Raw genomic sequence first — 20,835 nt, forward strand, 5'->3', positions numbered from 1 at the left:
GAGTACTTTATGTTCCACGTCTATCCACTTCGTGGTTGTTCCACGTGGCTACAGAAAAATCTGTCGGATCGATAATAACTTCGACGAGTAAATCGCGCTACGTGAAACTTTCACAACAGCAACAACCAGTGCTCGGAGATTCGCGAGTTCGTTCAGCACAAGTCTAACGGCGAGAACAACAGAGCATCGGTGTTCGGGAGTTTTAGGATGGCCATTAGAAAGTGATGGGTCACCGAGGGAGCTCGAACACCTCGGAACCACAATTTCGTGGTTGCCGTTGTAAATCAACAAGTTGAAGCACGTTACTCAACCGAACTGAAACCGCACCTGACCGAATAAAGCTTCCAGCAACTTGACAATTGTTCCCTTGCGACGATCTAATTGATTTTGAAATATATTTCGTAGGTAAAATTTTATTTTTAGTTACGATTGTTTCGATTATGCGTATCGGACGATCATTGCGTTTCGGATCTATGCCGAGATATAATGTTACGATATAATTCTCATGGTAAATGACCTCGAAAATGGTTTCGGCAATAGTAGAAATACAAACGATGAAGGACAACGGAGATAACATTTTAATCGATCACAGATAAGGCTGTAGATTCGGTAAAATCGGGAGTCGTCTTAAATCTCAGGTTACTGGCAACGCTCCCATGGCCTTTGTTGGCTATTACCTTCCTGGATGAGCTCGAAGTTGCGGGACAATAATCGTTACTGGCTAACCTTTCTCAAAAGTTCTTAAAAAACCATTGTGACCCGACTGCGATCGGAAGTGGTTCATCGCCGACGTCTGATTACTTGTGTCTCGATCCGCTTACTGTATACGATGCAAAAGCTAGTTTGTCTTAAAAACTTTTGAATCGCTGTTTCTGCGAAGTTACTTCCTGGATAGCATCGTTAAGAATTTTCAGGTAATTCCTTTTTTGAGCTCTTTGTGTAATGTTTCCAGAGATTTGATCTGGTCCTTCTAATGACTACTTCATATGTTAATTTTAATATGATAGTCATAGACGTAATGAAATCCTACAATTACTTTGAGACAGAAATATTACAGAGATCAAATATTGAATTTAAAGCTTTTGTAACTACAGTTTTAATTGTGGTGTGTACATTACGCGACAGATGATTATTCCAGAAAATTATAAAACGATACTTGATACTCCGGTGTCTGCTAATTTGTAAAATTCAATAATGACAAACTTGAATCGAGTGGTGTTGTATAACGGAGATGAAGACATGCCCTAATTAAACTAGTACTTCGAGTTAATTACAACTTGTTTTTAATTCGCAGCAAGTATTATTAGTTAAAACAGGTGAAGCATCATCCTCGACATTTCCACCGAGTACAAATCGAAATACACATAATCTGATGGCACAAAATTAATTATATTGCGCAGGAAAAAGTTAATAATTACAAAAAAATGCGGATGTACACTTTATATTTTCAATATTATTTTTATATGATCACTCGAGTAACAATAACTTTCTATTCTATTCTCTACTATTTTATACCTAATCATTTTTTAACTGCTATCAGATTTACTAATTTTCTTCTGAATTTTGATCCAAAGAAATCGAAGCAAACGAATTAAATTGTCAACACAAATACGTCATTCTCTTTGATTTTCGTAACTGCACCAAGAGCTCGATATCGGTAAAATACGCGCGTCAGTTTTCTCAAAAATACCCGCCCCTCCGATAATGCAATTGAAAATGGACTGGTCGGCCAGGCGATAACAATTACGCGTCCTAGCGTGTTCAATGTGAAATTAACGTCAGCTTTTCCCACATTATCGCGTGGAAAGTTCGGTCAGGAACAGAGAGAGCACGTCCACTCCGGTAATCCTGCGTGAATCCTGCCACGCGGAGCCTCAGACCGAACAGGTGCACCAAAAATTCGCGATCGTGAATTTGTGATTGCCGCACTAACGAACATTTTGAAATTCTAACATTGTAAAATTCTCGTGATCTCGGCGACTAATCGAAGGTCGGTCCACGGCTCTCTCGCTCTCTCTCTCTCTTTTTCTCTCTCTCACACGCTGTCCATCGTATCCGACGCATCACAAAATCGGATTGCGGTTTATTCATTTAACTGGCATCGAAGGGGATAGAACGCGTGCAGTTTCCGAAAGTGGAATCCAAAAAGTGACCTTTAATTGGTTTTTCGTTTGCCACCTTTAGGCACCCTTTTTAAAGCATCAGTTGTATCAGCAGATTTTTGATACTCTCTCGTTTGGAAAACTATAGTGAATAATTTGTTTGCCATTTTCATATTAGATTTGATCCTTTCCCTCAAAATTTATTCTTTTGTATTATGAACATGTTATGTATATATTACATAAAAAAAATCTGTAACGACATCAATTGTTTGTCTTTATATTATTTAAAAAGTAATAAATATACTCTTCTTTGATTACAGGGAAACTTTTATTGAAATTCCGCGCGGTCATTTGAAGTATTGCATCGCACTCGAGTCTGAAAATTGCAACAGTATAGTATTCTCGATTTCTCCGGGGCTCTAGATTTTTTTTTAGATCTGTAATCTTGCAACGGCGAACCAGTTTCGAACTGGTGGACTCTGAAAGAGGCAATTAACAACCGTATATCTACGAGCAAACTTTCCATCGATAACGATCGGTTCTCGTATAGAATTGCAGTTTACACTGTTCGTTATTGGGTCTGACTTGAAGAAAACACGGTTGGAAACGATGTTATCGTGCCGACTCCGTGAGTACTATTGCGGAAACTTTGGTCATCTTCGCTTTACCGTGAGACGATTAGGTTTAGCACAAGATGGGGTAGGAACTGGAAGGGATAGCGTACAAATTGGCTTCGCACCTGTATATCGTGGTCTTGATTTATTGGTATGTACTCCGATCGGTAATTGGGTAGTACGCACTAAACTGCTTAATCAATAATCTAGGACGATCATCAATCTATAATAATAACGACATTACATGTAGAGACAATCTATGTGTTGCGGATTGTATGTCTGCCAGCATCTGTTCCATGTGCGCGATACGTGATGTCTGAAACACTATTCTGTGCGGTGTTAGGCAATTTGAAAGTGCTCCACAATTGAAATTCAAACGGAAATAATCCTTTGCTTTTTTTGAAATAATTTATATACAAATATATTTGATGGTTGTGATATTTTTTCTTTTTTCTCTTTGGTTTTTTCTTTTCCATCTTTTTTTTTTTTTTTTTTAATTTGTATAATCGACCCATAAAAATACAAGAGGCACGGATTTAGAGGAACGAAATACGATAACAGATTACGATCTTTATGATCCTTCCTTTATACTATGGATTTTTCGCTGAATGCATAAAACGTAGATTACGTTGCGGCCGTTAAATCCTTAACAACTACGCCACTAGTTCGACGGAGATTAACGATTCCGAAAAATGTATATCAAAGTAAGTATTGCTGGGCTTATGTATGGCATTAAACGATCTAATAGAATGACGTAATTATTAGGAGTTACGACTATGGTACCTTATTTAAAAATCATCGTTAATCTTTGCATTCCTCAATTCGAATATCTGCGAATGAACGTCTAGTTTAAGCCTAAACAATTCTCAGCTTAACTAAAAATCAAATTAAACTTCATCCTTTCTAACTATTCAAGTGAGATAAGCGTTTCATCCTTCCAGGATTAAATAAGAAGAAAAAAGAACTCGTAACTCAAAAACTTCCTCCATAAAAGAGTACCGTATCATTACAAAATAACGTTTTTTCCGACTGTTTGCGAGCATTCTTCCAAGAGATGATCGTAAAACGGATTACCACTGCACCGAGTCTAATTGGACGATTATAAATTCATTACAATTAAAATTCTAACGACCGGCACTCCACTTAGCCTGTTGCTGAGAACGGACGACATCAAAGTCCATCGTTATTTCTGCATAGATAGCTTCAGTGACTCGTGAAATTCATGAATACAACGATATTCTGCGATGATCGCGTCGACGACGATCGCATTAACAGGGACAAACAAACATTTCAAAGACCCACACACCTAACAGGTAGGACGTTAAAGGCGTACGGAGAAACGAGACCAAGAGAGAACGATAGAAATGGAACGGGAGAAGTAGCAAAGGTTTAAGCCATATCCATTTACAAGTTTCAAATCGTTCTGCCAACCGAGCCTTTTGAAAGAAACCTTTTACCATTCTCAATAGACGGTAAAATTCTGAAACGCGCTTAACGGCAGCGTGGCTTTTAAACGTTAACATGGCCATTGGTACAATAGCGGGGTCGCATTATGCTCGAGAGTCGTGGGGTGGAGATGACGAGGAGAGAAAAAGGGGGAAGACAAGGGGACCGAAAGAGAAAGAAGGTGGAAAAGACGGGAGGAAAGGCGAGGACCGACCAAGGACGACGATGATCGCGGAATAGGGAAGAATTGCTCTCTTCCGTCAACGCCTGCCACTGGAGCCATCAAGATCCATTTTTCCTCTCGTCAAGAAAATTTAACCCCAGAACGAAAGCCGCTAATACTTGTCCAACTTCGTCGCCGAGATTGAATACGTCGTTTTTACGATGTATCGTTTTCTGGTGCTTTAACTACCATCGACAATTTTTCGATTATTCCTCGTGGTTAAATTTTTATCTTGATTCAAAGGATAATTTTTTAAAGAAAGGTGGTGATAAATTCGATTTATAATTTTTCGCATTAATATATCAATGTAGGAATAAAAAAAATTAATTGTATTTTGTTATTTTATGGATGCTTGGAATTGGAGATCAATAAACATAATTACGTGAACGTAATAAAATCAAGACGTTCAAATTAGAAAATAAGTTACAGAAAATCATCGGTAAAGTGTTAAATATACTAAAATCTCACGATTACTCACAACAAAAGAGGAAAAAATATGATTACAAAAAGTTTAGTACTTTTTTCTTGAAACTCGTTATCTGATCACAAAGTTCATTATCTACTGTACACACGTGATACGCTAAAGAAGAATTACATCCTCTTTAAAAACTAAATCTTTGGAAAACGACGATGACCGAAACATATTTTCCTTCGATTCGCTGCCCTCAACTGATAAAGTCGGCTATAATTCTACGGGGTGGAAAGGTAGCGGAAAATAGTCAGATAACCGTCACGACTTTACAATAATTTTACACTGGCGGGACCGTTTATGGATCATTTAAGGAACTCTCAGGAGGTAAGAGGATAAGAGGGGTCCGCTATTGGAAGGAGTACAGGATATTTCGGGGTGTGTTTTTTATTGAAATGAGCGCATCTGGCGTCCAACGAGGGGTTGGACAGCTGAGCACGCACTTTTTCCTCCTGGCCGCCTCTACCACCCCTATGAGGGCCAACCTGCCTGTTTCAGGCGAGAATGGAGCTTCTCGAGACCCTAAGATTGGACCATGGAAATAAAATCTCTTATGAAAATTCGAACACCGGGCCCAGGTTTTTCTTTCAAAATTTATTGGATCGCTCGCAGACCGCTGACCGCGCTGACCTTACTTCGCTTTCCCCGCGCCACGGTGGTTCTGTTCAATAGTCGGGACCCTAAAAACACGTAACCTCCGTTTTATCGATGGTAAAAAGTAAACGTCGGGTCATGTCGATACCCTCAAATGACGATATTCCATAGCGCATAAAGCGAACTATTTTCAACTGCATAAAATGACGTGTTTCACAAGGTGTGAAGTATATTCGGGTTTAGTAATAGTCTGAAGAAGAACTGGTAACACGATGTGTGTCGCGGATGATCTATTTAATAACTTCGAAGTGGATAAAAGTTTAAGATATTTTTACGAACGAGATATGCATTCACGTTCATGACATTTATTGTCAGCCGAAGGTGATAATTAATCTGAAGCATCAAAGAACTGATTAGTCGACCAGATTTTGTATGCAAGATTGTGACCCATATATATTTATAAAGAAAAATTTAGCAAAACTATTTTGAAGATTCACAATAACACAAGTTATAATAATTTATTTAAAAAATTCAGGTGAATTGAATAAGAAACGAGAAGAAATTTTTGCAATGCCTAAATCTGTATTGTAACATCGTTTATAGTATGTATTAAGATTCTTAGAGGATCTGATTTACTGAAGTTTACTTTGTTCATAAATGTTCTAATAATTATAAACGGGGGTGTATATGTATATGTATGTTCAACCTGTTAGCGAACACTATGAAGTTATTTAACGCTGCTGGAATTTATGAAACAATGTAATTTTATTTGGCACATACAAGGGTGTACGGTCGAAGGCGTATTTTACACGGTGTCGGTCATATTATAAATTCATGCGATATTTCGCATACATCATATCGTCGGGTGCATACCGTCGACTCTATTTCCAACGAAAAGTGACTGAAGTACGTGGGCTCGACGTGAACAACCCTGTCATAACTTTTTAATACCTCTTAAAGGAAGACGACTTTGTAATATCCTGCAGGATATTAGGGCATGCTTTAAAAGACGAATAATATCGGAACGGTGAATACCATTCTCTCTGGCTTGGTCCTTGCGTTCGGACGCTGTATGCGCGCTCAGTAGACTCCAACAGGAAGTAGTTAAATGTTACCGGTGTCAGAGCACGGCCTTTGTACCAAGGAGAGGGTGCTCAGGCTCCGTGGAGTTAGCTGACTGACAGAGTACTATAAATTACATAAATGAAGTAAGCCCCTTCCTCACTCAAACGGACATCTTGCCAAGTTTATAACTTAATCACTCGTGCTTTTCATGCCGGCGGAGGAGCTTAAAGTTCAAGGGACCAGTAGTGTAAGTTGCAGACGAAAGTGATGCCGGAGGGTAGGATCACGTGGAGAAGGAACGATATTCGAAGGAAAAGAAAGTGAATTGGAAAGAGCATTTGATTGAAAAGAAGAAGTGAATAACTTCGGAGATTTAGCTCGGAGGTATAACATAATCGTATGATTGTCCCGTTTTGATTAAGGATTTGTTAATTTTACATCGTGTGCAATATTACATGTAGTATTGGTTGTAATATTGTATGTGGTGTATCCATCAATTCGAATATAGAGCATTAAATTTGATATAATATCATTTTAGTACTTCATAGATATCGCTGCACGTCTTGCTTGTAGGTCAATTAATCTTATATTATTTATGATACTAAATGTAACATGTACTTTACCTTGAATATACTCTGTTAAGTTTAAAAATGCGATTAAAGTGGATGGTTGTAAAATCAATAAATTACAAAGAGATAGATTTTAGGACTATCCGTTGTTGATGGTACTAAAGGAGCAAATCGTGCGGATAAGTTGTTAGAAGCCATTTGTTAAAAAACTACGTAGAGGCGAAAGGATTTTTGAGATGTTTATTATTTGCACACTAGGCATTAAAATTACAATTCATGCAATATGGCAATTACCACGTTAGACGAACGCGAGAATAAAGAGACGCGACATTCTTTGCAATATTTTATTTCATCTTATTCGCCATTAGCTCGTACTCTATACGAATAACACATTTATAAATTTAACTACTTCATATTCCCTTTATCCTTCGCGAAACTACTCTCCAAAGAAAATCAAATAATTTCCGTCCGAAGTTTCCCATGCATTAGCATTTCGACCAGCAGCTGAATAAAAGTAATATTGTATATTACTCTCACTACCAGACGAACTTTAATCTTTTCAGTTCATGACTCGATCTTCGTATCATAACCCGGCGGTAGATAAATAAGGACATAACATTAAAATCGATTGACGTTAATTACTCGAACAAACTGCGGAGTTGATGGCACGTTGCATTTGTGCCTGCAGTCGTCCGCGCATGCTTGCGAACGAACGTTCCAATGTAATTTAATTCAGCGCGGCCCCGTTCTATTTCCGGTGTAAAATTTAAGAGAGAGGAGAGGACGCTCGAAGAATCGCGAGCTGTCGGCTCGCATTCGACTCTGGTATCCATCGGCTGTGTTTAATTACGAGTCACCCGGCGTAGTTTCGCCTCTTCTGGCAGACTGCTTCAGCACGGAAGCACTAACTCCTGGTTATCTTAAGCGACATCGCGCACTGGATTCGTATAACTCGCGCCCGCCGGATAACTTGAGCCTGAATTACTACGCTTCTCGCGTAAGGATGAGAGCCGAAGAAGCAGAAGACGAGGAAAGGGTGAAGAGAAAGTCAGCGACGCGAAGGGGCGAGATTAAAATCACCTGGAGACCAATGCAAAGTTTTTAATAACCCTTGATGCTTGATTAAGTTATGGCTCTTCGCCGGCTCATCGTTCTCCCTCGTTTCTTCTCCACCACGCACCCTACGTTTCGTTATCCTTTCTTCAATTCCTCCTTTCCTCTCTCTCTCTCTTTCTCGCTCTCGCTCTGTGTCTCTGTCTCTTTCTCTTTTTCTCTTTCTCTTCCCCTCTCTTTCTCCTTTCCAGTTCGTTCTCCAGCGAAATAAATTTTGAGCAGAAGTGCTTAGACCGCGTTCGAGTGGAACGGGTACCTCGGCGAGAAAGGGGTTGGAAAGGAAACAAAACTCGTCCGACTCTGCTGAATTAATGGAAGATCCGACGGGATAGTTATCTTCGTGCCACCATTTACACGTAGCAGCTACATGAACTCGGGATGGTTTTTAAGTATGGCAAATTACATCGAATAGAAGGCATTCATCGAAATCGTGCCACATATTTAAAGCGTCGGGTATAATTTGCATCTGATCTGATAGTTCTTCAGAAGAATTCTCTTTGCATTGAAAACCTACGAATTCTTGTAGGTGGTTTCATGGATCTTGTTATTTCTATCGATTATTTTGCCAATAAGATATATATATATAGAAAAGGGCCTAAGAAACATCAAGTTAACCATAAACAATGTCGCGAGAACCCAGGCGCAGTTCATCAATGTGTCGTCGGTCTTTCAATTGAATAGTTTCGTAGAAAGGATCTACGTGGCCCTGGCAACGAGCATCTGCGGAACAGGTGCGTGATAGGCCTAAGAAAAGACAAAGGGATGCTAGAACGGTCACAGTGTCAGTTGAGAAGTCAGAGAGAGTCAGTGGAGAAGCCGCAGAGTGTGAGTGGAGGAGCCGGAGAGTATGAATCGGGAAGTTGAGAGCCGAATATTGTAATATCGGAATATATTAAAGGTGTAATTTTGTCCGATTAATTATAATTTATTAATAATGGATTGAAAATACAGATATTAGTTAGACAGAGAAACGATGTTTGATTAACAGGAAAACTAAATGCAACGCTCGTATTTACATCAAATAACTTGACAACTATTTGGTAACTCTCTCTCTCTCTCTCTCTCTCTCTCTCTCACTAGCAACTCTAACACTCGACAACACTCGCAACTCAATTCTAACGACTCTATGCTTCGACGTCTCGATCAACTCTGACCCTCGCCAATGCATTCCTGCTCGGTCGTGCTCGCTCTTGCTCTCGTCCTCTCTCTCTCACACACACACACACACACTTTTCGGCTCATATACTCTGGCCTCTCGATTGCCACTCCTTGAAATATGAAACCGTACTTCTGTTTCGACGCTGCTTATCTTTTCTCGCGTCACTGTTACTAGGCGCTCTTGGATGTAAACAAACCACAAAAAGACGACGTACACGGTGTTTTCTAATTTCAGCTGATCTCCAATCAAAGCTATTCTACGATATTACAATATGATAATAAGACGTACGACGATATTGTAAACAGTTTTTTGTATTGAGTATTGCTTGTTAAACTAAACTTAACTCCAAATAAAACATCATTACTTGTCCTTACTCTAAGACCCATTTAAGTTACCACATATATAATATATATATATAATGCGTATGTAATAAATATATAATATATATATATATAATATAATAATATAATATAATATAATATATATATATATATATGTAGTATCGGGGAGAAGGGCCTAAGAAACGTCGAGCCAACTACAGACAATGTCGCGAGAGCCGAGGCGCTGTCGGCTCCATCAATGCGTTATCGGGTCTTTCAAATAAATAGCTTCGCCGAAAAGGCCTACGTGACCCTGGCTACGAGCGTCCGCGGAACACGTGTGCGGTGGGCCTAGCAAAAGACAAAAGAATGCTACAACGGCCAGAGAGTCAGTCGAGAAGCAGAGTGTGAGTTGAGCGGACATAGAGTGTGAATCGACGTGCGACGATATTATAATCGGTCCTTTTGTTCTTGAATATCGCTTATTTAAACTACACTAAACTCTATTTATATTCCTCTTGTTGTTGAATATCACTTCTTAAAATACATTAAACTTTGAACCTACCATCATTACTTGTCCTTACTCTAAGAATCCATCAGTTACTAACTAGGTGGGTTACTAATCAGGGTGGTTGCTAACTGGTGGTACGAGCGGAAAGGGGGTGATTCTACGCGGAAGAAATGTCGAAAATATAGAATAAAAATTTTTCATTTGAGGCTTTGTTTTCGAGAAAATTTGAAATTTCGCTCGGTACGCGTGCGGTACGTTATAACGGATCTAACTGTAGATTGTTGTCTCGATGGAAAAATTAAAAAAAAAAATTAAACAAAAAATTGTTATTCTATATTTTCGACTTCTTTTTTCGCGTAGAATCACCCTCTTTCCGCTTGTACCACCAGTTACCAACCACCCTGTATATAGTTATGTGAAATGAGATATAGCCGGTTCAAAAAGATTAATTTCTAATGAAACAAAAGAATTTACCGAAACTGTTATCCAATTAACTTTACATTGTTATATTGTACAGTTCATAGCGAAGCATCTTTCATTTTCGATAATTAAACGACACCTGTTCTTTCTGTTCCAGGCTTTGGCTTCGTCACGTTTCAAAGCGAGGACGTGGTCGACAAAGTCTGTGAGATCCATTTCCACGAAATCAACAACAAAATGGTGAGTTGCTTGGTAGGCCAGCAAAGCCTGTTTATCGAACGAAGAGGGCACCCATTCTCGATCGTTTCTCTCCCTCTCCTACATTCCCAGCACGTGACCGTAGAAGTGATATCAAATGATATTTGCCTTCCGTTCTTCATCTACGGATACGGCGTCGAGCGGAATTAATTTTCTGTATAATTGAGAAGCATTGCCGTGCTTATTTGCATTTGACACGCACGCAGGCGACACACACATGTCCGCACGCAACGACGACAACGGTTGAGCGTGTGAATCTTACGCTGGAAGACGAAAAGCGGTTTCTCGAAAGCCTGTCATAGTAGAGATCACATAGGTCTCTCGGTAATAGACAGTTCTATTTGTCGTCTACTACCAGCGAAATCCCGCTGACGTGGATCAAGGATTTAACCAGATGCCACTTCTCGTTATCCATAAATCCATACGGCCTAGACGATCCCCAATTTCGTCAATAACTCGGCAACACCATTGTCAGATGTTAGCTCGGTATAAAACAGTCGTCTATTTGCACTGATAATATTAGAGCGATAAATCACGTTGATTAGCTGGTCCCGGATTACCCTTGATTACGGGCATCAAAACACATAATCAGACACACGTTCGTAACGAGGATATAACGAGGCCGAACAAATTATCGTAACTTCGTTTGTTACTTGAATAGAAGATCGAACGACTATCATGGGAATTTGTGTTCCATATTCGCCAAAGCACCTCCTTTACAGACGAATGAAATTACTAATAAAATTTCTATATCCAGCATATTCTAATGTCCATAGCTTATCTTGTAGCTTTCCATTAAAAATTTCATTAAAACTTACTTGATTGTGGTCGATTGATTATTTAAAATTGACTTTTCCTCTTGTTGTATCTGGAATGAACTCCTAAAAGTTCTTAATAAAATCTCTCTCGCCTGAAATATGGATTTAGACATAACTTTAGAAGGAAATCTTAATCCCTTATCTTAACAGAGATCATATTCTTATTATTAGTATTGCAGACTACAGTTAACAAATAGAGAATCGGATCCATGATACATGCATTGAACGAACGGTATAATAATTCTATCAAATAAAATCATAAGGCAAGGAATTAATCATCACTTCCTTTTCTTTTTTTTTTTTTTTTTTGCGCATGGAGAAATCCTCATGGACACTCCACTGCTGCTAAAAATCGGCAACAGCAGAGTAGTGTCGGACTCTTACCGACTAAAACTCCACGATGACCATCCTACGTGTGTGACAGGAGTGCTCCAGGGACCTCTTACAAATTATCTTTCCGTTGCACCCCCTCCCGCCTTCTCTTGTTCGAGCCAGTCCTAAAAATTCCCTGACTGTTGAATTTGGCACGAGGAGGGCGCATTGCCCCTAGCGCCATCCCCCTTCTAGTCGCGGTCCGTTGAGACAGCGATAAAGCGGCTCTAGGCCGCCTGATCGCCATCCCCCACCATCGCATTATCCTACAAGGGTAATCATCACTTTTTGTAATTCTCGTAACCTCCGCTACTAATCTTCTAACGAAGCTTCACCCCAAAATCTTGGGATCCATCGCTCTCATCGGGTGCACGAGACACAACTAATATTGAATTTTTATGTTGAATTTGAAGGTCGAATGCAAGAAAGCACAGCCGAAGGAAGTGATGCTCCCAGCGAACCTGGCGAAGACGCGAGCGGCCAACAGAGGCGCATACGGTGAGTTGGTGATGGTCGCGACACCTACCCCCACCACCTATCGTTACGCGCCGTATCCCCTTCCGACGGCTGCTGCCGCGGCTGCACATGCAGCTGCAGCAGCGTCCGCTGGCACCCCACACCACCACTTGCTCACTCCGATAGTCGCTACCGCCGCACCAAACGCGGCCGCTACCTACCAATACGCTGCCGGTGCGACCGCACCTGCGGCGGCAGCCGCGGCCACTACCGCGGCCGTCTACGATGTCAAGAGGGCACTCGCTGCCGCGGCTGCGGCTGCAGCCGCGGCCTCCTACAGGCCTCATCCTGTCGCGGCCGCAGCAGCCTCTCGGGCCGCAACCCTCACTTATTCCATGAGCGATCTATTAGGCGTACAGGGCCTCGATATGGGTGCCGTCTACCATCCGATACCCACGATCGGACTATGACCGACAATACTCACGCCCCTTTCCAGGCCTCAGTAGGTTTCATCTTAAGGGGCAGAGTTTCTTCAGTCATACATTGAGCTTTTCCATGTTTTTGCATTCATTTTACTGTTGATTCCTCGATCGACGATTTGTTAGCGATGATTTCTAGTATAATTCCGTTTATATAAACTCCATGTGATTGAACGAAATTTTAGTTATATGTCCGATTAAATAAACATGTGTCAGTTAAATCTATTTATCGGAATTCTTATTATGTGGAAGAAAAATTGCAGATTATAGGAAGAATGAGTGGATTCTTTTTACATTAAAACATGAACTGCATAAACTGTTAGTTACCCGACAAGTTCGTATAAATGGAATTTTGCTGTTAATTAGTTGATCGATGGTTTGATTGGGTTGAGTTTGTAGTACTGGATGAAATGTAGATTTAGGATGTTTGAGGTAGTAGGGGATTGTATATTTTTTGTACTGTTGTATGGAATGGGGGTTACGTGCCAAGGAATTAAGAGCGTACAAATTTGGAGGCGTAGCTATGCTTTTGTATCATGTTTCATGAGGATTTGAGCAGGTGTGATGAAATCGATTCATAGTTGGTCGGGTTCGTTCTGATTTGAATGACGTGTTGGTATCCCGTTTGTACGTGTGATCGTTACAATTGCGTTCTTTGTTCTAATCGATGTTTTGTTACCATTTTTGTATTTTTTTTTAAATATCTTTTTCGTATATGTAATTTTTTAACGGGATACCAAGTGCACTTTGCTGTACTTTGAAACATTCCTCGATTTAGGACTCATCGCCTTCTTTTTCGGGAAAGTATTAGCGTAAATAACCTTGCAGTTGATTTCCGACTTGGTATAGCAGCGAATCGAAGACATATCGAGAAGTGCAATATAACGTAGTCTAGACAAAACCATTCCTTTTTATTCCCGGGATTCGAGTGTGGGAATAAGCGAATTCTCGCGAGACTGCTCGAGAAGCTCATTTCAGTAAAACTGTGATCGTAGTGAGAAAAGAAAAAAATAAAGATTGAAAAAGTATAAAATAGTAGTGAATCATAAGTCTGTTTGGTAGAACTCGATTAATCGCGTATCTGGCATCGTTTTCTTCGTAGCCAAAGATTAGCGTAGATAGCAAATGGAACAATCCTGCATCGCAAAAGACTGGTAGTGATTTCGTAGTTGATTAGCAAGAAACAAGTAGTAGGACAATAAAAGGAAGTGTTCAAAATTTAGGCAAATTAGTCTGTTTCAACGAGCAGCGCTCGGTAGTAAGTTGATACATCCAACGTACCTCTTGCAGAAACCATTCCTCCTTCTCATAAATTTCTAAAATTAAAGATATAAATTTGAATGTAACTTACCAGTAAATCTCATAGAAAAATATCTATTTAGGCAGTTGGAAAATTCTAAAGTAGTAGAAAAGACAATCAATCGCAAACGACCAACGTATTACGTGTTTCGAATGTACTTTAGTTAGACTATTGAATCTTGATTAGGAGAGGAGGAAAGGTCGCAAGTAAAAGGCAATCAGGTCACGATACCACACAGATATTTAGATACTTTTCGACGAACGAAAGAGATACAAATTCCTGCCTCGAACGACTCGCGTTCGCGACAACACGTCAATTGATTCGTAGATGTTAGATAATTTCGTAGCAAACTGGATCGAAGCTTTATGGTAGAGCTCGGTGTGTTCGCATGGTTGAACGACAATTCAATTCGAACAGACGATCGTGAAGGAATCGACGATGGTGTCGGCAAAAAGGAAGGAAAGGAGATGAAATGAAAAATATGAAATCTTCGGAACTCGATCGAGGTCGAGGTTCTATGGCATTCTATTTTTCCATGAAAGTGAAGGTTGTTCGTTCGATTTCGAGAGCGAGGGCGCCCGTCGTCGAGATCGTAGATTGCTAGAATTTCATCGAAGCAGAAGGGAAAGAAAAAGGAAAGAAAAGAAAAGCGTAAAGAATGAGTAGGAAAAAAATGGAAAGAAACGCAAGAACACATTCCCAGGTAGCGGCACGCCGTATATTATTCCCAGAAGGAGGTGAATTTCTGATTTGCACGGGATGATATGTCGAGTGGTATAAATAAAGCCGTGAATCGTGAATGGTGAAGGCGGATAGCGCGTCGAGAGCGCGCGGCAAATGGTCGGCGATAAGCATTTCTCATTCGTCGCGCCTTTCAGAGTATTTTTCGCAATGAATTTCATGAAATTTCATAATGTCGAGAATATGAAGAAGTACGTACTCCAATACGGCGGTACACGTGTACGATAGAAGCAAAAGAAAGAAAAAAAGGATGAATAAGAAAAACAACGCGAGGTCACAGCTATCTATATGTATATAAATGCACACGCGAAACTATATACATATACATAGAATACTCGTGTGCATATAACATATATATAATTATATGAATATATATATACGATACGTACCTTGTGAAAAATAAAAAAAAAAACAATTACGATGAAAAGGAAAATGAAACGACAAAAAAAGTTGCAGAATTAATCCATTCTAGATAAATAGCAGATTATATACATATATTATATATTGTTTTGTATCTACGTATTTGGTAAAACGCCATATAGTATTTGATATTGATATTGATATATTTTGTGAGAGCCGCATTACAACCTTCTAGTTTTTGTAATAGACCTACAGATTATACATATCGGAGTATATTCTATATATATATCTCTCTATTTATACATATATATATATCTAGGTAATTAGGTAAACATTTGTGTTGTTACAAACCTTAGCTACTTAATGAGACTTTTTTTAGGTGAAACTAGGTTTGAATTAGCTAGAACGAATATAATTTTTGACGAATTACTATACTATGTATACGTTCCTATCATTGAGACTACTAGTTAACTATAGCTTTTTGAGAAGTCACTATGATACCGATAGTTTAGAAATATATTCTAGGTATTTCTTCGTGGAAGATCCGTTTAGTGATCTCTTTCGTATCTTTCCTCGTCTCCCTTTTGATCCTGTATCGGAAAATATAAAAGATATCATCAGAAAGAATATCTAAAAGAAAACAGGAAGAAAAAAGAACAATGAAAAGAAATGAGAAACAGCCACAGTGTCTTCCACGAAGAATGCATATTATCAGCGGCTTCAAAGAGACCTATTACAATGTACCTATTACTTAACAAGCTACGTTACATAGTATGTTTATATTACGTTACACGTAATATTATACCTCTCTATAGGATATATACTAAATATATATCGTGCGTATACCCGTCTACACCTATACCTTACAACCCCCTCCCCCCCGCCCGCACCCCCACTCCTCTATTACCCACTTTACTCGTTACATAGTATTTAACTCTTCTAAGCTATATAGCATCATTTACCTTAATAATAATGCGTGAGACGTGTGTCCTAGAAAGTACGTACTTTGCCCGAGAGGCTCAACAGTGTCAGTTTCGTAAGTAGACCAGATCTTAACATGCGGATTATCTTTCTGTTCACACCTTTGTAATGCTTTGTTGGGCCAGATTTTGATTTGTTACACGGGGAACGTAGCGTTGCGCCTTTTGTCTAGACAGAGAACCCAATTAGAAAAATATGCGTCTTCCTTCCCCGTAAACGTTTATGGCCGCGCACTACGCAAGTACGAACGAGATTAAAAATAAAATAAAAAGAAACTAAAAAAAAAGGAACAGAATAGAGAAGAAAATGATATCGAAAAGAAAGAAAAGAAAGAAACGAATGTTTGCGTTCCTCGACAAATAATGTTTCTTGCAACACTCTGTATTTATATGTATGTGTCTCTCTTTCTCCCTCTTTCTCTTGGGAAACATCCAGCATCGAAAAAGGATCAAAGAAATAACTATAAAATTCGGAATGAGGAACTCAATGGGATTCCATGTTGCCAAAGCTATCGATGTGACGTAAATGTTAATTGACCGGCAACTCGATCGTAAAACTCGACCGGAATGAGCTTTATACGCTCCTCGAAACTGTAAGAGACTATTAATGTTAATGCCGTACGTAAACGTCTGTTCTACGTGAAATCGATTTGTTGCATCTGAGAAAGTACACGTACATTATATAATTATTATATTATTACATAAACATATATAGTACATACGAAGTCGCTGCGATTGTCAAGTATAATACAAAAATAAAATGCGCGTTGCAATATGCACATTACAAATATTTATATAAATTAAAAAATATATATACATAAATATTATATATACACGTACATGTCTAATATTCGAGTCCATTTACGTACTACACGTGAATCGATCTTCTCTATCTATATGAGAGTAAAATGAATGGTATTTAAATAAACACGAGATAATGTTGGAAGTATATGCAAAGATTTTCATTGTTGTTCAAACGGATTTTCAAAACAGAGCAATACAAAAGAAAGAAACAAAGAAAAAAAAGATAAAATGAAATAAGAAAACACAAAAAAATATCAAAGAAAGAAAAGAAACAAAAACGATGTCACACTGAAATGATATAGAATTGTGTTGCGTGCTTGATGTAATCAAAACCAGCCCGGTAGAGAGACTTTAGGTACGAAATCACTAATACTATTAATATGTATCAGTGTATCTTTTAATGGCTAGAATAAATGCTCTTATACTTTTCCATCTGCGTATATTGTGAGAGCAGCGTCAATATGAACACTAGAATAGTGAAACAGTAGTGTAGTATTGTGGTCGGTGTTATTTTCAATATTGTATCGTCGATCTAAGTGTGGTAGTGGCGTCGATAATGTGTCACGTGCTTTGTACGAACGAAGCATCGACAATTAAAAATTCCGAATTATGTTTTTATCAAAATTCAAAATTTTCTTGCATCCAATATTTTTCGTTCCAATTGCCATTTGTAATTCCGAGAGTTTATAAATTTATTTAAATGTTATGCCTTCCTCGCGATCGCACGACACATTATCTGCCCTTAGTCAATATCTAATAAGCTACATAGTCAGCCTAGCAAATATTACTTAACGGTAAATGATTAACCAATACCTTGAAGGCTACAATAACCATAGATCATAGGAGGGTTTATTTTGTGGTAGAATTGAAAACACCTCGGCCGCGCGTAGTTACTAGTACCTTGTCACAGAATTTAGTCGATGCGCTATATAGTCGATGCGATATACATATTATAAATAGTCAGAATCTTAGTTGTGTGGTCTTTTCAATTAGTATCAAATTATGAAATTTCATGGATGCCTTTCTTTCTCTCTTTCTATATACTTCTATATACTCTTTTTCTATAAACTTCTTTGTTATATCTCCTACTCTCTGTCTAACCTAGAACGCTTTTAATCCGACTTCTTCTTTCAATCTGTTTTATTTTCTAATTTTTGTTCAGTTTTCTTATCTTTACTTTTCACCCTTCTCTCATTGTTTGAAACCTAGTCATCCGTTACACTCGAACCGTCTATACCGACGAATTTCTGCAACGCTTTGCTTTATACTTAACTTGTCTCCATGTACATATTTTAATTGTCTACGCATTACCTTTGCCTGCACGAAGAAAAATATTGCACAACAGAATCATCAGTTAGACGCTCGTGAACTAAAATTCACGATAGTCCTCATAGTCGCGCGTACTCACCTTCGGATATCCGATCGAAAATTTTATTTTTTTAGGCTTCATTCGATCGCTCAGTACTTTTCTTCGTGCTTAGTTGCAGAAATTTCTATATTGGGACTTACGATTTACTATTTGCACTAACTAATCGAAGCAATTGAAATGAGTAAATGAAGGGAAAAGAATGATAAAATGAAGAGACAAATTTTTCTATCCGATTCTGATCAATCTCGTCACGGTATTAATGTGATCTGTTTTTCCTTGTAGATTTTATGTGGTCCCTGGGAGCATTACCTGATGGTGAGTATTGAAATATGCACGAACACGTACAACAAAACGACTCCAATGTCCAATGACATGCCTACCGTTCCGTAACAACGTTCAATCACGTTTGACGTAAGACCATCGTTGTAATATTCACGCGTCGATCAATCACGAAAGCGAAACAAAATTCTGTATGCTACTTGCCACGAGTTTTCTCGTCCTAAGTCTCATACATGATTCACCCACGGTGCACGGATAAAATCGTACAACCGTTCCACTTTGTGTGTCTCCGTAAATTTTTGCCTTTGTGAAAATACACTGGTTCATTAACGTAATTATTCGGTTAATGCGTACCTGGTTACTGGCATCATTCGATATTGCATCGGAGAAACGCGTTTGCCGTATCAGAAATACGATACATTAATTTCATTCGAATTAAATCGAAATGTGAAAAACGAACTCGAGAGTATCTTTCTTCGTGGAAATTGTTTGACCAGTATAATTTTATAGAGTTTTCAATCGAAAATGTTCTGTAGAGTAACACGGTACGTACTTGGGAAATGTTTTATCTAATATATTTTACAGAAGGGAGCATGTAGATCGTAGTTGATAGAGGACATATTTGTATATTAGATAGACATAACTTATTAAATCACACTTTTCAATCTATATACTGTAATGTAACAATTATTAGAAGTTTCTAATGATATTATACAGTGCGTTAGAAATACCTTGGTAGTATGGTTACCTAATGTCAAGATATCTTTTCATAGTTAAATATTCATTTGTACTCTCGATTCAAAATAAACGTATCACAGTAGTCTAGCTAAATAAACAATTGTTCGTACTTATGAGACATTTACTTGTATAAATAAAATAGTAATTTTCATGTGCTGATTTGGAAATCTATTGATGTTAAATTGAATAAGAAAAAGCCTACTATCACAGGAAGGGACATAATAGGTAACAATGTTACGATAGCGCTAACTTAAAGGACGACAAATAAAATTATGTGCAATGCTTTTCTTAAAATAATTCAAACTGACCAGCTTTAAAATTAGAGTTCGATAATTTCTACTAATCCACAAGCTTCGCTGACAATCAGAAGAGATCGGGAAAAACGACGTATCCCGCTTTAGCAACAAACACACGCATTCACACGCATCGTTACGATTCGACACGAAATATTCAACACGCTCCATAACCCTCCTCCATACGTTCCTGAAAAGCTTCCGAGCTCAGGTAACCAAGCACAGGGAAGAAAAGCTGACAGATTCTTTTGCTCTGTTCACAGGTTTCCCAGCGGCGGCGTACGCGGCATACGCGGCAAGCCGCGGCTATTCTGGGTACCCTAGTTTCGGACTGCCCTACCCGACAGGTAACCACCTTAGCCTTAACCACCTTAACCACCATAATGCGGCCCACATCGCGCCCTTGAATCTGAACTTGAACCTAATACAGGCGCAGCCTGCCCCCCACCATAATCCGCCTACCCCTACACCGCTCTTTTACCATCCTAATTTGGACCTCTACAACGCCATGCCTCTGTGAACTAACTAATTATATGTGTCTAATAATAATCTCGACATCGAGCTATGCGCACATATCTCTAATCAAAAGAAAAACTCACTTCCATTGCTACACCATTTTACTAACTGTGCTCTCGCTGTCGCTACTCGTTGCCCTGCTCGTCGTCGTCGTCGTCGTCGTCACCGTCGTCACCGTCGTCACCGTCTTTGTCTTCGATTTAACACGAGAATCGGGCAGGTTACCAGTGGATGTCGGAAAATCAAGATGAGCTAATCGTCAGAAATTAAGCTCGGTTTGAAGGAGCGGGCAAGTAGCAGATCTCGCGCGTACAAGAATCTTGAGAGATTGTGGCGCTTTTGTTACAGGACCGTCGGCCTCTTGCCGAAATTCTCATCCGAGAACAATGGCTCCTTAAGCACTCGAGATTGAGTTCGATTCGAAGCTTGACAATTTCGAATAATCGACTAATTTCTAAGCGGATTTC

At 39.0% G+C, this 20,835-nt stretch overlaps 1 protein-coding gene across 6 annotated transcripts in view; it reads left to right on the top strand.

The window, feature by feature from the left end:
• LOC117231852 (RNA-binding protein Musashi homolog Rbp6) overlaps positions 1-20,835 on the top strand; it is a 430,672-nt gene that overhangs the window by 372,994 nt on the left and 36,843 nt on the right. For all 6 annotated transcript variants that reach the window (XM_033490701.1, XM_033490700.1, XM_033490702.1 and 3 more), the window contains 4 exons: positions 10,763-10,845; positions 12,467-12,551; positions 18,825-18,857; positions 20,116-20,199. In XM_033490701.1, coding sequence (XP_033346592.1) covers positions 10,763-10,845; positions 12,467-12,551; positions 18,825-18,857; positions 20,116-20,199 — 285 coding nt within the window. The remainder of the gene's footprint in view (positions 1-10,762; positions 10,846-12,466; positions 12,552-18,824; positions 18,858-20,115; positions 20,200-20,835) is intronic.

The sequence above is a fragment of the Bombus vosnesenskii genome, unplaced genomic scaffold (genome assembly GCF_011952255.1).
Source record: "Bombus vosnesenskii isolate JDL3184/JDL3185 unplaced genomic scaffold, Bvos_JDL3184-5_v1.1 scf7180000013274, whole genome shotgun sequence".
Taxonomy (NCBI): Eukaryota; Metazoa; Arthropoda; class Insecta; order Hymenoptera; family Apidae; genus Bombus; species Bombus vosnesenskii.